The 18,654-nt window shown below is 43.9% G+C and overlaps 1 protein-coding gene across 1 annotated transcript; it reads right to left on the bottom strand.

Moving 5' to 3' along the window:
* Positions 1 to 1,682: 1,682 nt before the first annotated feature.
* GCM1 (glial cells missing transcription factor 1) lies at positions 1,683 to 18,609 on the bottom strand. Its single transcript, XM_057700618.1, has 5 exons — positions 18,535 to 18,609; positions 6,793 to 7,045; positions 5,659 to 5,771; positions 3,841 to 3,969; positions 1,683 to 2,402 (listed from the first exon to the last, which is right to left on the bottom strand). The coding sequence occupies exons 1-5, from the start codon at positions 18,607 to 18,609 to the stop codon at positions 1,683 to 1,685; spliced, it is 1,290 nt and encodes a 429-aa protein (XP_057556601.1).
* Between the last annotated feature and the right edge of the window lie 45 nt (positions 18,610 to 18,654).

Below are 18,654 nucleotides of genomic sequence, written 5' to 3'. Positions count from 1 at the left end.
CAAGGACTCTTCTAAGCAAACGTTTCTCAAGCACCTATTTTGAACCTGGTGCTGTTAGGCACTATAAAAATAAAGATAAATGGGACAAAATTGGAGCCCTCCTGGAAGTCAGTAGGGAGGAGGAAGAAGGAAAGGAGACCATCTGGTGCCCCTGGAACGTCCCTTCACGCAGCCATTTAATTCTGCTTCTCTTCATCTTTAGGAAATGGGGTTGGGTCATAACCCTTGTCTTGACGAGTCTTAGAAATCAACCAGAGGACACCTGTTTTATAAACCAATGCCACACGTTTCATACCAGACAAGTACTAACTATTACTTCAGTGGTAGCATCTTTGTCTTTCTGTTCCTCTGAAGCTCTTTCACTCTTTCTGTTCCTTCGTTCTATTTCCAAGAAGCGTAGGTGAGATCCTGGGTAGCTGGGCTTTTCACCTCTGCTCTGTTTGAGATGATTCCAAGGATATTGCAAATGCAACAGATAAGGCAGTTGAGGTGCTGAGAGCCCCAAATATTGTGAAAAAAGAAAAGAGCAGAGGACATTTCCTGCCACAGATTGGACAAGTTTTCATTCTTCCCTGAGGAGTACTCTAGCACTCCTGAAGACTCCTCTAGTACTCCTGAGGACTGTTCTAGTGCTCTAGTACTCCTGAGGAGTAACTAGTACTTCTAGTACTCTGGCACTTCTATAGTACTAGAGTGGAGGAAGACAGGACAATGGATCACTCTTGTGAAGAGAGGTCGTGCCTTCTGCTAGCCATCATGATTCTGATTTATCTGTAGTTCCCTTTTGAAAACTATTTCCTAAAGAAATTCTTTCAGCCGTTTCCCAAAGCAGCTTTTTAAGTGGCTATGAATGATTTCGGTCATTCCCCCCCCTCAGTTTCATTGAGGTATAATTTTATTGAGATATAATTGACATATCACATTGTATAAGTTTACGGTGTACAACATGATGCCCTGATATATGCAAAATGTTTACCACAATACGTGTGAATATCCATCACCATGCAGTTATATTTTTTTTCGTTGTGATGAGAACTTTTTAGATCGATTCTCTTCTTAACTTTCAAATAGAATACGGTGTTGTTAACTGCAGCCACTGTGTTGTACATTACATCTGCAAAACTTATTTATCTAAAACTGGAAGTTTCTACCTTTTGATCACTTTCACCGAGTTCTCCTACCCATCACCCTCTGCCGCTGGCAAACACACATCTGATCTCTATTTCTATGAATCTGGGGTTTTAAATTTTCCACATCTAAGCGAGATCATATAGTATTTGTCTTTCTTTCTTTGATTTATTTCACTTAGCATAATGCCCTCAAGGTCCATCCATGTTGCTGCAAATGACATGACTCCCTTCTTCTTTATGTTTCAATAGTATTTCATTATATATATATATATAAATAATATATGTATACACACATCACATTTTCTTTATCTATTCATCTGTCTTAGGCTGTTTCCATGTCTTGGCTACTGTAAATAATGCTGCTATGAACATGGTGATGCAGATATCTCTTCGGGATAGTGATTTTGTTTCCTTCATATATACCTTGAAGTGGGATTGCTGGATCATATGGTAGTTCTACTTTTAATTTTTTGAAGATTCTCCATACTCTTTTCCACAGTGACTGCACCAAATGACAATTCCACCAGCAGGGCACGAGGGTTCCAACTCAGATCATCTTAAAGGACAGAGGTTTAGAAGCATTTCGTTGTTGCAGTGATCCAAACCCATGTACCTCCTTTCTTCATCAAAATCCCATTTGCTGCTCTTGCCAGGCAGAGAATACTGATGATGGGCCTGAGAGGTGTAGGTGAGGAGAAGGGGATCTTCCTGAGGTGAACGGCACGTGGTGGAAAGGTGGTAGCTGTTGAAATCCATGTGCACCTTCTCTTCATAAAGTTCACCCCCTTGGTTTGGCCATAAGGGGTGACAGCTAGTTTTGGCTGCTGGTGGTTCCACTGGGATCTGCTGGAGAAAGGGTTCTGAAGAGCCCTGGGAAGGGGAGAAGTCGTAAGGCCAGCTGGTCAGAGGAAAAGGGTAACTGGGACAACCGTTGTCATTGAGAGGATTTCTCCCCAAAGCAACACTCTTATTCCATGTTTGCAGATCACTGTAATCAGAGAAGACGCCAGAGGCCAGAGGCTGAAGCAGGTCTTGGCTGCGGGAGACCCGACTATTCTCGTAGAGCTCAGTGGGGCCCAAGCTGGGAGTGGGGTCTGCGGGGTCAGAGGTTCCCTGCAAACCATAACCCTCGGAGAAGGAGGAGCCATCATCCAGTACCTTCTGCTGGGGAGTGTTACCTATTAAATGTCCATTGTAACTACTAGGCAATTGGACGCCTTCCTGGAAAGACCAAGTTAAACTTTCCCAACTTTGTGTTTCACCTGGAAGAGGCTGCAAAAGAAAGAGAGAAAGCTCACATTAATAAGTTAAACTGACCCAACTACCCCAGGCACCCACGAGTGACCCTGCACAAGTTACTGCCCTGTGGATTTTCCTCATTCCTTACATACTTGAAGCACACACACACACACACACACACACACACACACACACACAGGGCTTTGCACAAGCACCCAAGGCCTGGAAGAGCTAAAGGCTGCTGTCATTCCCATTTGAAACCTGACCAACCAGGAAGGGCCGAATTGCCCTTCACTCAGACAGGAGTGCGTTTACAATGTTTCACCTCAAACGCAAGTCTAACTGCCTTTGTGAGAAACTTGTAAGGGGCTATTTAAGAAAAATCAAAGCATAGCTTCAAAGTTTTATATTATCCTCAGTACAACTCTCAAGGGACCCTCATTTCCCTCCTTGACTTTTCTATTTTTTAGTGCTGTGTAGATTCCATGAGTCCAAGGCTTATTTTTTCTCTCAAGAGACTTTGAACTCATTTTGTTGAATCACAGATCTCTGGAATATGAGGCGGTCAATTTATTTTTATAAATGGAGAAAATATATTGTCCTCCAGTTAATCACGAGAAAAGAATCTGGTTGAGGATTAAGTTATCCTCTTATTTATGTCAAACTAAGGACTAATAAGAGGATGGGGATGGAGAGACTGCGACCAGGTAGGGTGAGTGGGAGGAAATGCCCTTCAACTTATCCCAGGGCTAGGAGATGGGATGAGGGACCAGCCATTGGGATTCAAGGATTCCTACTGCCCTATAACAGACTCAAATTACAATTTTTTTTTCTTAAGGTACTTTAGAGCCTCCAGGGATGGACTGGCTCCATTTCTGTACTCCTGAAATGTGGAACATTGAACTGTAGAAAAAGTACAGCAATTAGTAACACTATTAAGCAGACAAACCCACAAACCTACAATATGACGCCCATAAAGCCATGAACTTCACAACTCAGTTTGACTGCAGGGAGAAGCCTGCATCCCCACATCCCTGGACGAGCACTGTTTTCAGAAACTGCTTGGTTACTTTATCTTGGTGGAGTGCGCTAAGGAAATCATCTGCTTTAAGAAAGAATGAAAAAGCATGAGGCTCATATTTTGTGCAGATCGTTTCATCTTGGTTCTAACAGAAATATAGAGTACCAAACATAGGTTAAGTACTAATTCAAGTCTCTATTTAATTGTAGCAGGAAAGAAGATTCTGAAATTATATGGACTTCACGGTCCAGGGTATGCTACAAAGATGGCAGAAATTAAGAAGAAACCTACAGATGCAGTTTCTTTGGCAGACCCTGCCTGATTCATAGGTGAGCCTGAAGGTATATGATTTTCGGCTTTCATTTGTAGAAAGGGACAGGGAAATCTATTGCTGCCACTGTAGGGGTGGCAAGTTGCCATGCGTTCTGAAGCTGCATGGGGCAAGGTTACCTTTATCTCTGGGCCCTGTTTCAGCTTCGAGGAGACAGAGGAAGACGCCAAGTGCGTTTTCTTCATTGCTCTTCTGGCCTCGGCTTCCAATTTGGTTTCTGGCTTTGGATGGTCATGCTCTCCCTTGGACTTAAAGGAGACAAAGCAGTGAAGTAAATAACTAGATGTACTTCACCTTGTGTAAAGCTCTGTTCTGGGCCCTGCCATTGGACCAGGTGCTGTTGCCCTTGACTACTGTGACAAGACTGGAGCACCCCCTTTTTTAAATTAACTTTTATGGGAGTATAGTTGCCTGACGATGTTGTGTTCATTTCTACTGTATAGCAAAGTGAATCAGCTACACCTATACATATATCCCCTCTTTTTTGGATTTCCTTCCCACTTAGGTCACCACAATGTATTGAGTCGAGTCTGCTGTGCTATACAGCAGGTTCTCATTAGTTATCTATTTTATATATAGTATCAATAGTGTAGATATGTCAATCCTGATCTCCCAATTCATCCCACACCTCCCCTTCTCCCTTGGTGGAGCATCCTTTTAAGACCCTCCCAAGCCCAACATACACTCTCCTGCTTGCCCATCTGCCTTCGCTGACTGTGCCCCTGGCTTGCATGGTGCCACTCCCCAGCCTGGCCAAGTCACACTCACAGTGGTGACAAGTCATGCTGATTATACACGTCTTCCCTGAATCTTCAGCGTGAGGCTGTGAGGGCCATACCACTCTTATCCTCCCCAGGAGGCATATAGGGATTATACTGCCTGGGAAACCTCCCCTGGTACGTGGGGGAGCTGGGATTCAAAGTGTGCCAGAAACAGCAGTTTCTCAGAGCTGTCTGAAATGCTGTCTCCCAGGCTGCAGTCCTCATTTTGCCCCAAATAAAAACTTTAAAAAAAAGAAAAATAAAAGGGTGCCAGAGCTGGCCAAGCCGAGAGCCAGTTGTTGGCCATTCAGGAATTTTGGGAGCTGGTTGTTAAAAACGGCATGATACTTCGCTGCGCACCTGAAACTAACACATCATTGTAAATCAACGATACTCCAATAAAATTAAAATTTTAAAAATTTGTTGAACTGAATGAACAAAGAGGAAACGAGGGAAAGAAAATTTTATCTCCTCTTGCACACTCCTACCAAAGAGATCTTTCCAGAGAACCTCTGTCAAGCTTAAAATCTTCTATTTTCTAGGACCTTTAATATTACTTTCTAATGTGCTTTTGCCATGAAACTCCATGTTCAATCTTATGATCATATAAGCATTATGAAAGAATATATATTAAAATAATTAGCTTTTTCCCAAAAACCCCACAAACCAGCTTGAAATCAGCCATGATAGAAATAGTTATATCCCCAAAACTGGCAAATCCTACACATCAGAACATTTTCTTTTCGGAGGCAGGTTTAGCTAAACCCAGGACTCAAACTCAGGCAGTCTGACTGTCAGAGACCACCGTTTCTACCATCTTCCCCGTGAGGACTTAGCACCACATTTTACAGAAAACTGGGGCTTAGGGGAGTAAAGCAATGTGTCCATGTTTACAGAGCTGGTGAAAAGTCAGAGCCGGGTCTGTGGAAGGCCAGTGCATGCCTGATCAGATTACCCCCTCAGAGCCTGAGGCAGAAGCAGCTGCCCCCGTCCTGGGCTCCAGCACCCGACTCCTCTCTCAAGGTCTGAGGTGTAGACGTTTGCTTGCCCAGAGGGTCCCCCCAGGGAGGGGGCAGGCTCCCCTCCACCTGTGCATTTCTTGGAGGAAATTTCTCCTGGTGCTCTGTGAACGGTTCCTGAATTATAGAGAAATGGAATCTCTAACTCAGATCCAACCTGGAAAAATATGAAGCGTCCGTCGTGCCTCCAGAAGTTAGTGACGGGGAAGCCCCCGTGGCCTCGGCAGGGAATGAGCTTCAGGGGCCCATCGCAGTTGGGACAGCGTTTCCCTACGAGAGAGCAGAGGAAGATGGCCGTGCCTGGCTGAGTCAGGCCAGTGGACCCCTGAGTCTGTGCAGCCCTGCTGATTTCAGACTCCGGGTGGCAGAGAATCCGCCTGGGTCCAGTTTTATAGGCTTCCATCTACTGGGCACGACCCCTGAGCCTAGGAGGTCAGACCACCAAAGCAGCCCAAGGCGCTCTCACACGTGGTAGAGGAAGCAGTTGCCTACAGAGTGGGATATTTTACAGGTCAGGGGAGCTCTTTTGAGCAAAAGAAACCCCTCCCTGCTTACTTACTAATACTTGAAATTCTTTGTAGAGAAGCAGAAAGAATTCTTTCACTTCACAATTAGAACTAAGGGTCAAGGAGCAAAACCACATGACGGAGAGAATGCAGCTACTAAATTTTCACTAAAGTGTAAATGATACCAGATCCTTCCCTGAGAGCAAGTTTTGAAAACAAATTACAAGGAAAGAACATGAAGTACCTTGAGGTCTGAAGTGGGCAAGGCACAGGGAATGCCGAATGCATCTATTTCACAATCTCATAATATGATAAAAAGGAAAAACAAAATGAAGAATTATCTCAGCATGTGTTTATGGCATGAACCGAAATGGCATAGAATTGAGTCTAACCTCAGATTCAGTCCCGGCTCCCACTCCAGATCAAAGCGCTCACTAAGAGCATTTTGAGGACCGCATTCCCCAAGGTGTCAGGTGGCAAGCGTGACACACAACTTTCTCTTAAACGTTACGTGGGTTTGCTGGTGAGTTAATGTTAGTTCCCCAAGGGATGGGCCTTCCTTTTAACAGAGGCCCCGAGTCAGGCGCCTGAACCCAAGGGAAGTTAACGGGGGATGCCCTGGGCGTGGCAGGTCCTTGGGATGGATCCGGGGCCCAGGGGCTGGTTGGCGCTCCTTTAAATGATCCACAGGAACGGCCTTGGTCTCCACCACCCACCCGTGCGAAGGGTGGGCCCTTGGGAGGGGCGGGGACGTCGTGGCCCCTCGGGACAGGGGCCGCACTCACTCTGCTGCTTCTGCCGTGCCTTGTCGCAGATGGCGGGCCTCAGGTAGACCTTGCGGCCCTGGGCGGCAGCGCAGTCGCGGCTGCAGACCACCACGCCCAGGCACGACTTCTTGAGGATGCGGGAGTTGTGGTTGTTGGTGTTGCGCATGGCCCAGCTGCTCATGTGCCTCTGCGCGTTCCTGTCCTCCGAGCTGTAGATGTGCTTCTCGTAGGCATCCGGCCATTCCTGGAACCAGTCTGTCTTTTTCACATTCTGAGGAAAACACAAAGAATAGGAATACAGTTTCAACTGGAAAACGCCCCTGTGCCTAAAAGTGGTTTTGGCCCTCGGGAGCTGCAAAGACCAAGCTGGATGTCACTCCGTCGTGGGGGGTCTGAGCGCGCCCGGCACAGCCGTGACCACGTGATTGCTGGGTCCACCCAATATCTGCTCCCTGGACCAGAATGAGCTGTGATGCAGCCCCTCTACCTGACTGATGTTGCTCTAGCCTTTGGTGATAAGCGTGAGGACCATTTCTCGCTGAGGATGTTGGAGGGTGAAGTAACATGACTGTGCTCTTGCACAATGACTGTGGACAGCACTGGGGCAAGGCAGCGAGATAAAGTCTCTGGCTGCACAGTGGTTACCTTGTTGGGAAAGCGGTGGGTTTATGCAAAGCCTTCCCAGGGAGGTACGTGGTGGAAGGCGGGAGAGCTGCTTCCACCCCCCCGTAGAGATTCTCTCCCCTTTGCTCTACTCTCATGTTCTTGCACCTCAAACAGGGCAGAGGGGTCCGGAAAAGTTTACTTTGACTGGAAACATCTATGTTCTTGCCCAGGACGGGCACAATTCCTTGCCCATGAATAGCTAACTAAACTCTCCTTTAAGTGGGCAGAGACATAGGACACTCAATCCTTATAGCATAAGTTATTTGGCTTCCTGTGCCTCAGTTTCTTCATCTGTATAATAGGGATAACTAGACCTGCCTACCTCAGGTGGGTCTGAGAATTAAATAGGATAATATGTAAAATTATAACACATAAGATTTTATAACATATATTATAATATATAAAAATTACTTAGCACAGCACCTGGCATGGAGGGAGCGCTGAATAAATGTTAGTCCCTGAAGCTGTGGCTCACAAGGATATGGTGTGTGACAGATTCTTAGAGTGAGGATCATTAAGGGGTCTCAGTAGTCAAACTTAGGCTGTGCCCACCTCTGCAGCTTCCTGAGACTTGGGGTAAGAACATTTTTCATCAAGAAGATTCTAGAAGGTTAGGGTGGAAGATTCTAGAAGTTTAGGATGAAAGATTCTAGAAGCTCCAGGAGGAGAGATCAGGGTGCCTCTCCTTGGTTCCCCAACAAGAAAACACAGCATAGGATATGAGAAGGGAAAGACAAGACGTTTGAGGAAGAAAAAAGCAAATGTCATCAGGATGGAAGGCAGCTCAGGGAAGTCGGTGTGTCTCCAGTTAGATTTCAAGTTTCGAACAAGCCAAAGGACTTTGTCATATGAGACGCGGGGCAGGCAAGTGTCTCTGAAGCTGCATTTTGCTCTTCTCTAAAATGGGGACATTGATAAAACATGCTTCACAAAAGTACCATGAAGAGCAGATGCATTGTAAGCTGTAAGTTTTATATAACTAATGATAGCTGTCACTTGTACGGAATTTCATGGGACCTGAGGTTGGTCTGAGGAAATAGAAATGAGAGGTTTTATGTACATGAGAGGTAGTACTAGTGAAAGTACTAGTTAATAGCGAAAAGCTGGGGTCTGCAAACTAGGGCCACGGGCCAAATCCAGCCCAATGCCTAATTCTGTAAATAAAGTTTTATTGGAACCCAGCCATGTTCATTCATTTAAGTGTTGTCTGTGGATACATTTACACCCCAGAGCAGAGTCCAGTAGTTGCAGCTGAGACTGTATGGTCCCGAAAGCCTAAAATATTTCCTATCTGGCCCTTCACAGAGAGCTTACCGACTCCTGGTAAGAGCACAGCCCGTGGAGGCACTTGGCCTGGGTGCAGGCCTTTTGACAGTTCCTTCCCTCTCAGGGCTCCACTTCCTGCTCTACCAGATGGAGGCCACAGGAGTACCTGCCTGACAGGGATGTTATGAAGATTGAATGAGTTAACACACAGAGCATTCAAAACAGTGCCTGCTATTCATAACAGCCAAAACGTGGAAGCCACCCAAGTGTCCGTCAGCAGATGAATGGATGAAGGAGGTGTGGTAACTACATACAGTGGAATATTAGCCATAAAAATAGAATGAAATTATGCCATTTGCAGCAACATGGATGGACCTAGAGAGTATCATACTAAGTGAAGGAAGTCAGACAGAGAAAGGCAAATACCATACGATATCACTTATATGTGGAGTCTAAAAAAATGAGGCAAATGAACTTATTTACAAAACAGAAATAGACTTACAGATATAGAAAACAAACTTATGGTTACCAAAGGGGAAAGAGGGGATGGATAACTAGGAGTTTGGGATTAGCAGATACAAACTACTCTATATATAATAGATATATAGGAAGGCCCTACTGTACAGCACAGGGAATTATATGCTATATCTTTTAATAAACTATAATGGAAAAGACAACAAAAACAAAAATAGTACCTGGCATAGGAAATATATTCAATATCCTATAAACCATAATGGAAAAGATATGAAAAAGAATATATATATATGTATATACACACATACATACATACATATATATATGTACATACATGAATCACTTTGCTGTATACCAGAAACTAATGCAATGTTGTAAATCAACCATACTTCAATTTTTAAAAATAAAATAAAATAAAATAAAACCAGTGCCTGGCACAAAGCAAGTTCCACATCAGTGTTAGCTGTTACTCTATCAGATCTGGGGCCACACACACCAGCCAGTATGGTTGTGAGGGCCACCAGCTTTCAGGAGAGAGATGATCCCCAGAGTGGTCACTTCCTGCTTTAAACCTTGTTAAGCCAAATGCAAGACAGGAGTCCAAGCCCCTATAAAACAAAAGCTTAATCGGTGCAACTCTTGTTCATGACCTTCTTTCTCAGAGCAGTGACAACGCTCACCCTGCGGTGTGAGAAGGGGACATTGCTCTAGAAGATTAGGGAGAAAGGGGGTGGTGTCTGGAGGAGTCACCTCTGGTCCATCAGGCAACTACAGTCAAGTGTCTAGGAAAGAGGCCCGGCTGGGCTGAGATGCTGAATGAGCTGCCTGTTTTTTCCAGTTCTTTCCCTCTCTCCCCCACTTCCCTGGTAATTCTGAGCTGGATAAGACTCCATGCCCGGGGTGAGGAGAAAACCTCAGGCAACCCCTGGGGCAGCTCTGTCTCCTGCCTCCACCCACCATTTCTTCTCTTCCTTCTGACCTAAAGCTCTAAACAGTGCTCTCTTGTCTTCTGCTACACAAATGCCACAGAAAGCACAATATTTTACCTTCTGAAATAATAAAAATGTAGGTTAAAATGTTAAAATGTGGACCTTTAGCAATTTGGAACATGGATTTGAATTATTCAAATACGAAGAACAGGTGTCAGGGCAACAGAGAAAAGGGTGAGGTAGACTTGAAGGAAAGCTGAGATTTTCATGTTTTAAAAGTGAGGGGCCCCTTCAGGCTGGGCAGTGGCATAGATTCCACAAACCAGGAGGAGCAGACAGTGTCTGTGAGAGCAGCTCAGATGCTTCAGTTAGAGCAAGGACACCCTGTCTGTGGAGGAAGAATGACCTCCACTGTCTTTTCTCTCTCAGTTTAATATATATTTTGATCTCCCTTTGAGGTTTCCTCTTTGATGGATTATTTAGAAATATACTGTTTAGTTTCCATGTATTTACAGATTTTCCTGTTGCCTTTTGCTGTTAATTTCTAGTTTGCATCCATTGTAGTTGGAGAACACATTCTGTGTTTCATATTATTTTAACATTATTGAGATTTTTAAAGATTTATTTAAAAGATTTTTTTAAAGATTGATTTATTATTTGTTTATTTATTTATTTATTTTTGGCTACATTGTGTCTTCGTGGCTGCATGCAGGCTTTCTCTAGTTGTGGTGAGCAGGGGCTACTCTTTGTTGCAGCTCAGAAGTTGTGGTGCACGGGCTTAGTTGCTCCACGGCATGTGGGATCTTCCAGGAACAGGGATTGAACCTGTGTCCAGTAAAATTTTAAAAGAAAGAATAACTATTTCTTAATCCTGTTTAGCAAATCCCCACAAATTATTTTCTCCTTTTCAGATCTTCTGCTTATTTTAATTTCTAACTTTTCATGAGTAACTCTTTGTTTTTCCTCTTGGTTAAGAAGTTTATAATTTAAAGGGACTATTCTTAAGGTTTCCAACATGTAAATATAACAAAGTTATATTTCATAATCTCATGGGTAATATCATTGGGGGTCTAACGAAGATTTCTGCGATGTCTGTATGTAATTTTTTCCCTAAGAGACTTAATCCTCTAACTCACTCAAATCTTTGACATTGTGCAATCAGAGCACTCTTCGTTCTGCCCACATTCTCATTTATTTAACTACTTGAAGTTTTAATAGGGTATCTTCAGAATTAAATATACACTATTACATAAAACTGATGAATTAAAATAAAAAACTTGAAATGAGGTATCAAAAATATTTACATTATCATGTTATTATATTAAATTTGATTTTTCCCTTGGAATATAATCTATTTTAATGTAAAGCAATTATCTGCCAGGTTTTCTTTAATAAGAATAACATTAATTCCTTGTAAATAAATGTCTCCAAATAAAACAGGGCTAGTAAACAGATACATTTTTAAGCAAATCAGAGAGAGAGAAAAATTGGATGTTACTTATGGAATACAGAAAAAAAAATTCATCCAGCATTTTGATTTACCTTCAACTTTTCAGGAACTTATCTCTCCGAGTCAACTGGAAATCCAACTGCAAGTGTTTTCAAAGGGAGAAATTCAATTCAACAAAATGCTTTTGAGTTAACTTAAGCATTACTCCTTTGGCTAATCTTGCAATTTCCTACCATTGTTAAAGGGTCAAGATGCAGGACAAAAAGTTCCTTATTTGCTCAGACAACACTAAGGTGGGGCAGTGCCCCAGCTTTCAAACTCCGTCACCTCGCCCTCTCTTTTCTTTTCTCCCTTTCCAACTCCACCTGGCTAAGCAAGGGACCTGCTGGCAGGCACCCAGGGAGAGTCTCGGCTACCAACCCCATCACCCCAGAAGCACAGGGTAGCAGAAGAATTCTGGCCCCAAAAGTGAGGGGACCCAATGACCACAGGGTCCATAGAGGTGGCACTGTCCCGGGAGTTCAAATGACCTTGAGATCAAGGAGAATGCTGGAAAAAGAGGACAAAGTCACGAGTGTCCCCGTCAGAGCAGCAACAAGGTGACCTGATCATGCAGTCAGATAATAATTGACCAGAAATTCAGAATCTGGTTTACCCCTTAGCTCCCTCACGCCAGGACACATCTGATTACAACTAGCTTGTTCTGATTACATGTACCCACACAAATTCACAGCATGAGTGCAAAGATTCACCTCTGCTCATAAGATTGAGGCAAAGGAAATTGTGCTGATTAAAATCATGGTCCAGGGATGAACTCATCAGAGATGTGGCCTCTTTGGGGTTGAACTGCCAGACTTTAGGTGGCCCTGTACTTCTGTTTAGCCTATGTATAGTTTTAGGGTTTCTCTACAAAAAATATCCTTAAACCTTGGAATTGTGTGAGTTAATGGCTTGGTGTGGCTTTGGTCATGGGTTTAATCTGCAAACTGCTTGTGAAGGGAGCAAGATGATTTGCGGGTCTGCTGGGGGGCTATTGGAACACTTGGTGCTTCTGCTCAGAGAACCTGGCAGGTGTTGGGAGCAGAGTGGCTGCTCCCATCTCCGTGCTCAGTGGATATCATTTAGGAGAAAAAGGAATTGGTTTTCTCCCCGATTTTCAACCAGAGTGAAAAAAGAAATGTTTTAGAGATTCACGGCTCTCAAGTATTATAATTGGTATTAATGAGAAGTATTTGTGCAATGAACCATGCAGTATAGATTTTTAATAAAGGCAGGACTAACTCAACCCCAGATGTGCTGTTTGGACCAAGCAAACCCTATAGCAATTGTATTTGAACTTTTAAAATGCAAATGTAGTTTAAAGGAATAAGAAAGGAAAGCAAAATTCGTGTATTATATTGGTCTGGAATAAAGAGGATTTTGTCAATGATTTTTAAAAAAACTCTTTTGGCCACACAGCATGGCATGTGGGATTTTAGTTCCCAGACCAGGGATCAAACCCGTGCATCCCTGCAATGGAAGGGCAGAGTTTTAACCACTGGACCACCAAGGAAGGCCCTATCAATGATGGTTTCTAGTAAGTTAAGCACCTGCAGTTCTGGGTTGACTTCCTGGAGGCTGGATAAAGGATAAATAGTATCAAAATAACCATGAGTTAGACCAGTGATTGGAAATGAGTGAAATGATTTAGAAAGACATGCAGCTGAAAGAAGAGAGAAGGACACATGAAATAAATTCAGTGATGGCAAGAGACTCTCTAAGCCCTAGATCTGATCAGCATGCTTTCCAGCCCAACAAGCCTACTGGCTTCCCAGTGCCTTTAAAATAACCCAATCCTCTTAGGATAACCTGCATCCAAACCACCTTTCAGGCTGGTAGCCTCCCAGATCTCTTTGCTGAATGTCTGTGCACAGCTTCCCCATATGTAGCCTTTGAAGAGCCTTCAAAGTGTTCTACACTGCCTTGATCGTCTAACCTTCGCCTGCCCTAATCATGTTTTACAATGTACTTGTCCAGAGAGAGCCTTTTGCCAGATGTTCTGCCTTGCTCGCCATGCCTGAGTCATGCTGAATTACATATGCCCTCTTTCAGCGCCTCTGGCGTTTTTACATATGGCATCAATTCTCTGTTTGGACGCTGATCTTGTTCCACTGGCCCAGAAGATTATGAGCCCTTCCGTGAAAGTTAACATAACTTAACAGCCCCTGTGTCCCTGAGCCTGCTATGGTGTCTTGCACATCCCAGTCACTCAGATATCTCTGATAACCTGATGAGGATGTCATCATTCACTGTTGCCAAAAATTAACCCATAGATCTTGACCTATGTAGAAAGGGATATGGGATGTATAAAGGGCTATGGAGTTTCCAGGACCAGAAGATGCAATGAGCACTCAGGTAACCATCTCAAAACTTGAAGCAGGTGAGTGGATTAATAAGAAAGGAATTTGTCTACAAGCTACAGGAATTTGCAGGAACCCTGGCAAAAATATAAAAATATGAACAATAAACTACAAAGTCTTTGTACGGGTAGGACAGAGAATGAAACTGGGGAAATGTATGATAATAAGCCAGTGATTTTATTATAGATGTAATCCTTTAAAACATATGTTCTAATGCTCAAACAGATGGTCTGAGGAACACTCATTGCTTGAGGGGCTCCATGAAAAGAGGGCTCTGTGGTCAAAAATAAGTTAGGGCAATAAAGCCAACACAGCTTCCTCCTGGGAGAGCCGCCAGTGCAGTAGGAAAGGCACCAGGCCTGAAGTAGAGAAACTGGCTTAGGGAATTCCCTGGTGGTCCAGTGGTTAGGACTCTGAGCTTCCATGGCAGGGGGCACAGCTTTTATCCCTGATGGGGGAACTAAGATCCCACATGATGTGCGGTATGGCAAGAAGAAGAAGAAGAAGGAGAGGAGGAAGAGGAGGAAGAGGGAGGAAGAGGAAGAAGAAGAAGAGGAAGAGGAAGAGGAAGGGGAAGAAGAAGAAGAAGAAGAAGAAGAAGAAGAAGAAGGAGAAGGAGAAGGAGAAGGAGAAGGAGAAGGAGAAGGAGAAGGAGAAGGAGAAGGAGAAGGAGAAGGAGAAGGAGAAGGAGAAGAAGAAGAAGAAGAAGAAGAAGAAGAAGAAGAAGAAGAAGAAGAAGAAGAAGAAGAAGAAGAAGAAGAAGAAAGAAGAAGGAAGAAGAAGAAGAAGAAGAAGAAGAAATTGGCTTAATGTCGTTGAACCTAGTCTTTCCTTTCTTCCTTCACAGCATCCATTAAAATTCCTTGTAACTGGGGCTTCCCTGGTGGAGCAGTGGTTAAGAATCTGCCTGCCAATGCAGGGGACATGGGTTCGAGCCCTGGCCCGGGAAGATCTCACATGCCGCAGAGCAATTAAGCCTGTGTACCACAACTACTGAGTCTGTGCTCTAGAGCCCGTGAGCTACAACTATGGAGCCCACATGCCACAACCACTGAAGCCCGCGCACCTAGAGCAACAAGAGAAGCCACTGAACTGAGAAGCCTGAGCACCACAAAAAAGAACCAGTACAGCCGGAAAACCTTTAAAAAAAAAAATCCTTGTAACTTACACACTACAGAACACATTTTGGGAACACAATTGTTCTAAACAGCTTAGAGATTTAAGCAGGGTATATAAGGAATTACTATTTTCATTTTACAGAGGAGCTAATGAAGACTTAAGAAAATAGATTTGTTTAGAGTCACACAGATGATAAGACATGGAGCCAATCATTCGTGAATTTTGTATTTGTCCTTTGTGTTTAACATGTGCCAGGCATGGTGGTGGGCACCCAGCCCCCATTCTAGGGTGCAGGCCATCTTCCAAATCTCAGGTTGCCGAATCCTAGACCCTTAGAACTAAAAGGGTCCATAAGATACCATTTAGTGCAACCACCTCATTTTCAGAAGAGGAAAGGGAGCCTCCGAAAGGCTAAACCACTCCATGAAATTCCACACATAAAAAGAGGCAGGACTGGAATTCAAAGCCAGGGCTTGCTTTCCTAGCCCCGCGCTTCTCACCATACACCACTCTGCCTTCAGAAACACTCTTGCAATATAAAATCTACTGTGCTTGGAAATCCTTCCAAGACCTTTTATTTTTCATCTCAACTGAGTCTTGATAGGATTCCAAAGCCAGCATAAACCCAGATGAGGATGGTGTTGACTCTGCTCAGAAAATACTAAGGAACATTTGCTCTTTTAATCATTTCCCTGGCCTATTTAACAAACTGAAGGGCACTTACCTATTTCCATGAGCAATCAAACTTTTCCTACGAACTAAAAATGATACACTTCCAAAACTGAATGTGTATTTTCATTGTAAATGTCTCAGTTTAATGTCTTGAGTAGCTGGGAATGCTTGCGTTTTGGAAAATTCATGTTGGAACATGAACTTTTATGAGCCCTGAGATCCCCTCCAGGGAAGTGGTTCTTCCTTTTGTCTACAGATTTGATGAATGATATGAATCCTGTCCCAGAAAAAATAAGTGTTAGTACAGTGTTGCCTGCCATTTCAGAGAGTTCTTAGGCCCCGTTAAAGCCCCTGCTCTAGGATGTGATTTTGCAAAATCATTTATGTACCTGCATCTTTCAACTCTTGTTTTTGAGGATGCCCAGCTTCTCTATTTGGAAGCTGCAATCATGAATTAGGAATATGTGGGAGGGAGTCGCGGGAGGGAGGGGATATAGGGATATATGCATAAATACAGATGATTCACTTTGTTGTACAGCAAAAACTGGCACAACAACGTAAAGCAATTATATTCCAATAAAGCGCTTTAAAAAAACATGAATTAGGAATATGGGTCCCTGCGCCAGGATTAATTAAAATTTACCTTATGGGCTTCCTAGGTGGCTCAGTGGTTAAGAATCTGCCTGCCAATACAGGGGACACGGGTTCGAGCCCTGCTCCAGGAAGATCCCACATGCCACGGAGCAACTAAGCCTGTGGGCCACAACTACTGAGCCTGCGCTTTAGAGCCCGTGAGCCACATCTATTGAGCCCACATGCCGCAACTACTGAAGCCCATGCGCCTAGAGCCCATGCTCCGCAACAAGAGAAGCCACTGTAATGAAGAGCCCGCTCACCGCAACTAGAGAAAGCCCCTGCAACTAGAGAAAGCCCGTGTGCAGCAACAAAGACCCAACACAGCCAAGAAATAAACAAATTTATGAAAAAAATTTACCTTAAAATTTCCCCTAAAACAGCTATAACTATTGTAAACCAATTACAAGCAACTACAAAGACAAATTCTTAAAATGTGCGTGATTTAGCTGTGGTGTATTCAACCATCCTTAAAGGAATGGAAAGTAGGGCATACTTGGTGTTTCCCAGCTCTTCTAAGACCTACCCAGAGATAATGGGGGAGGAGATTTAAGGGGAAGCATAAAAAGAAACAAAAGAAATTCTTCAGGGACTTCCCTGTCCATCCAGTGGTTAAGACTCTGGGCTTCCATTGCAGCAGCACGGGTTCAATCCCTGATTGGGGAATTAACATCCTGCATGCTGCACGGCTTGGGGGGGAGGGGGTGCGGTGGGGAGTGGGGGAAAAAAATCCATAAAAGAAACATTTCACTGGAGGGAAATTTGGAATGATCTGGAAGCCTTCATTAGAGTGAAATCTGGAATGATTATAAATCAAGCCTGTGGAATCTCATTCCCTCTCCCCTTCTCGGGATAATTCAAATTTCTTGTTCCCCAGAATCAGAGAGACGAAATTGACCTTTCACTAGATGGTACTGGTGGTCTCCAGTCTTAGCCTTCCCAGCCACCTTTCCTAACAACTTCTAGTGAAAACATTCTTCACTGGAACATTCTTCACTGGAACATTTTTCACTGGAAGAAAGGCCAAAAAGGGAGGTCGAGAAAGTCAGTTTTAAACAAGTAGTGTTGGGAATTCCCTGGCAGTCCAGTGGTTAGGACTTGGGGCTTTCACTGCTGAGGGGCCCGGGTTCAATCCCTGGTCGAGGAAACTAAGATCCTACAAGCCACGCAGCATGGCCAAAAAAATATAAGTAAATAATTAATGAAACAACTAATATTTTCCATCAAATTAAGAGTTTAAAACATCAATTGCCAGAACTTCCCTGGTAGTCCAGTGATAAAAAATCTGCCTTCTAATTCAGGGGATGCTGGTTTGATCCCTGGTCAGGGAACTAAGACCCCCCCACCCCCCCACACACACACCTTGGCGTAGCTAAGCCCACGTGCCACAACTACTGAGCTTGTGCGCCTCAACTAGAGAGCCTGTGTGCTGCAAACTACAGAGTCCACACTCTCTGGAACCCCTGCACCACAACTACAGAGCCCATGTGCCTTGGAGCCTGTGCTCCACAGCTAGAGAAGAGAAAACCCGCACAGCACAACTAGAGAGAAGCTCACATGCCACAACAAAAGATCCCTCATGCCACAACTAAGACCCAACTCAGCCAAAAAAAAAAAAAACATGAATTGCCAAAGATAAGGCAAAGAAAACATGAAATGAAGTCACTCTGTAGCTGGAGAACAGCCCAGTGTGCGTGGACTGCATACTAGTTACAAAAGTTCTAGAAGAGCACTCTTACTGGGACATTCCAATGACAGATTTAGGTTAAACTCGTTACTATAGCAAATAAGGCTGTATGGGAGCTTGTGCGTTACAGAGAGTCAATCTATGGACAAACACATTATGGTGGATTTTATTCTACTAGCTAGCCAGGCAGGTGCCATCTAAGCCAAGCCAACTTTGAAAGAGAAGGGAAGTAACATCTTCTTTGCTTCAGTCTGTAACCAGGCGAGTCTGGTTGGTAAGGTCCTGTTCAAATCATAGGTCTTAGCATCTCCTCTTAAAAGTCCTCAATCAGATGTCCAGCTGAAGCTCTGGAAGAGAAGTGTTTCCCCAGCTTGGACCCTCACCAAGTTCCATCTGGGTCTTAGCAAGTTACTGGTCAAGGCTTCACAGCCACATGCTGAAGGCAGTGCTGAAGAGAGTACATACCTGTGGCAGCTTCATATCATTAATATCCCAGCTTAATGTCTCTTTGTCCTCAGAATCAACGTTCTCGGGTTCCATGATAAAGTCAGGTTGCCCACAGGTTTCCGTCTATCCAACTGTCCT

Source organism: Hippopotamus amphibius, chromosome 11 (genome assembly GCF_030028045.1).
Source record: "Hippopotamus amphibius kiboko isolate mHipAmp2 chromosome 11, mHipAmp2.hap2, whole genome shotgun sequence".
In the NCBI taxonomy this organism is placed as follows: domain Eukaryota; kingdom Metazoa; phylum Chordata; class Mammalia; order Artiodactyla; family Hippopotamidae; genus Hippopotamus; species Hippopotamus amphibius.
The sequence above is the reverse complement of the archived record's forward strand: the minus strand, read 5'-3'. Positions and strand labels throughout refer to the sequence as shown.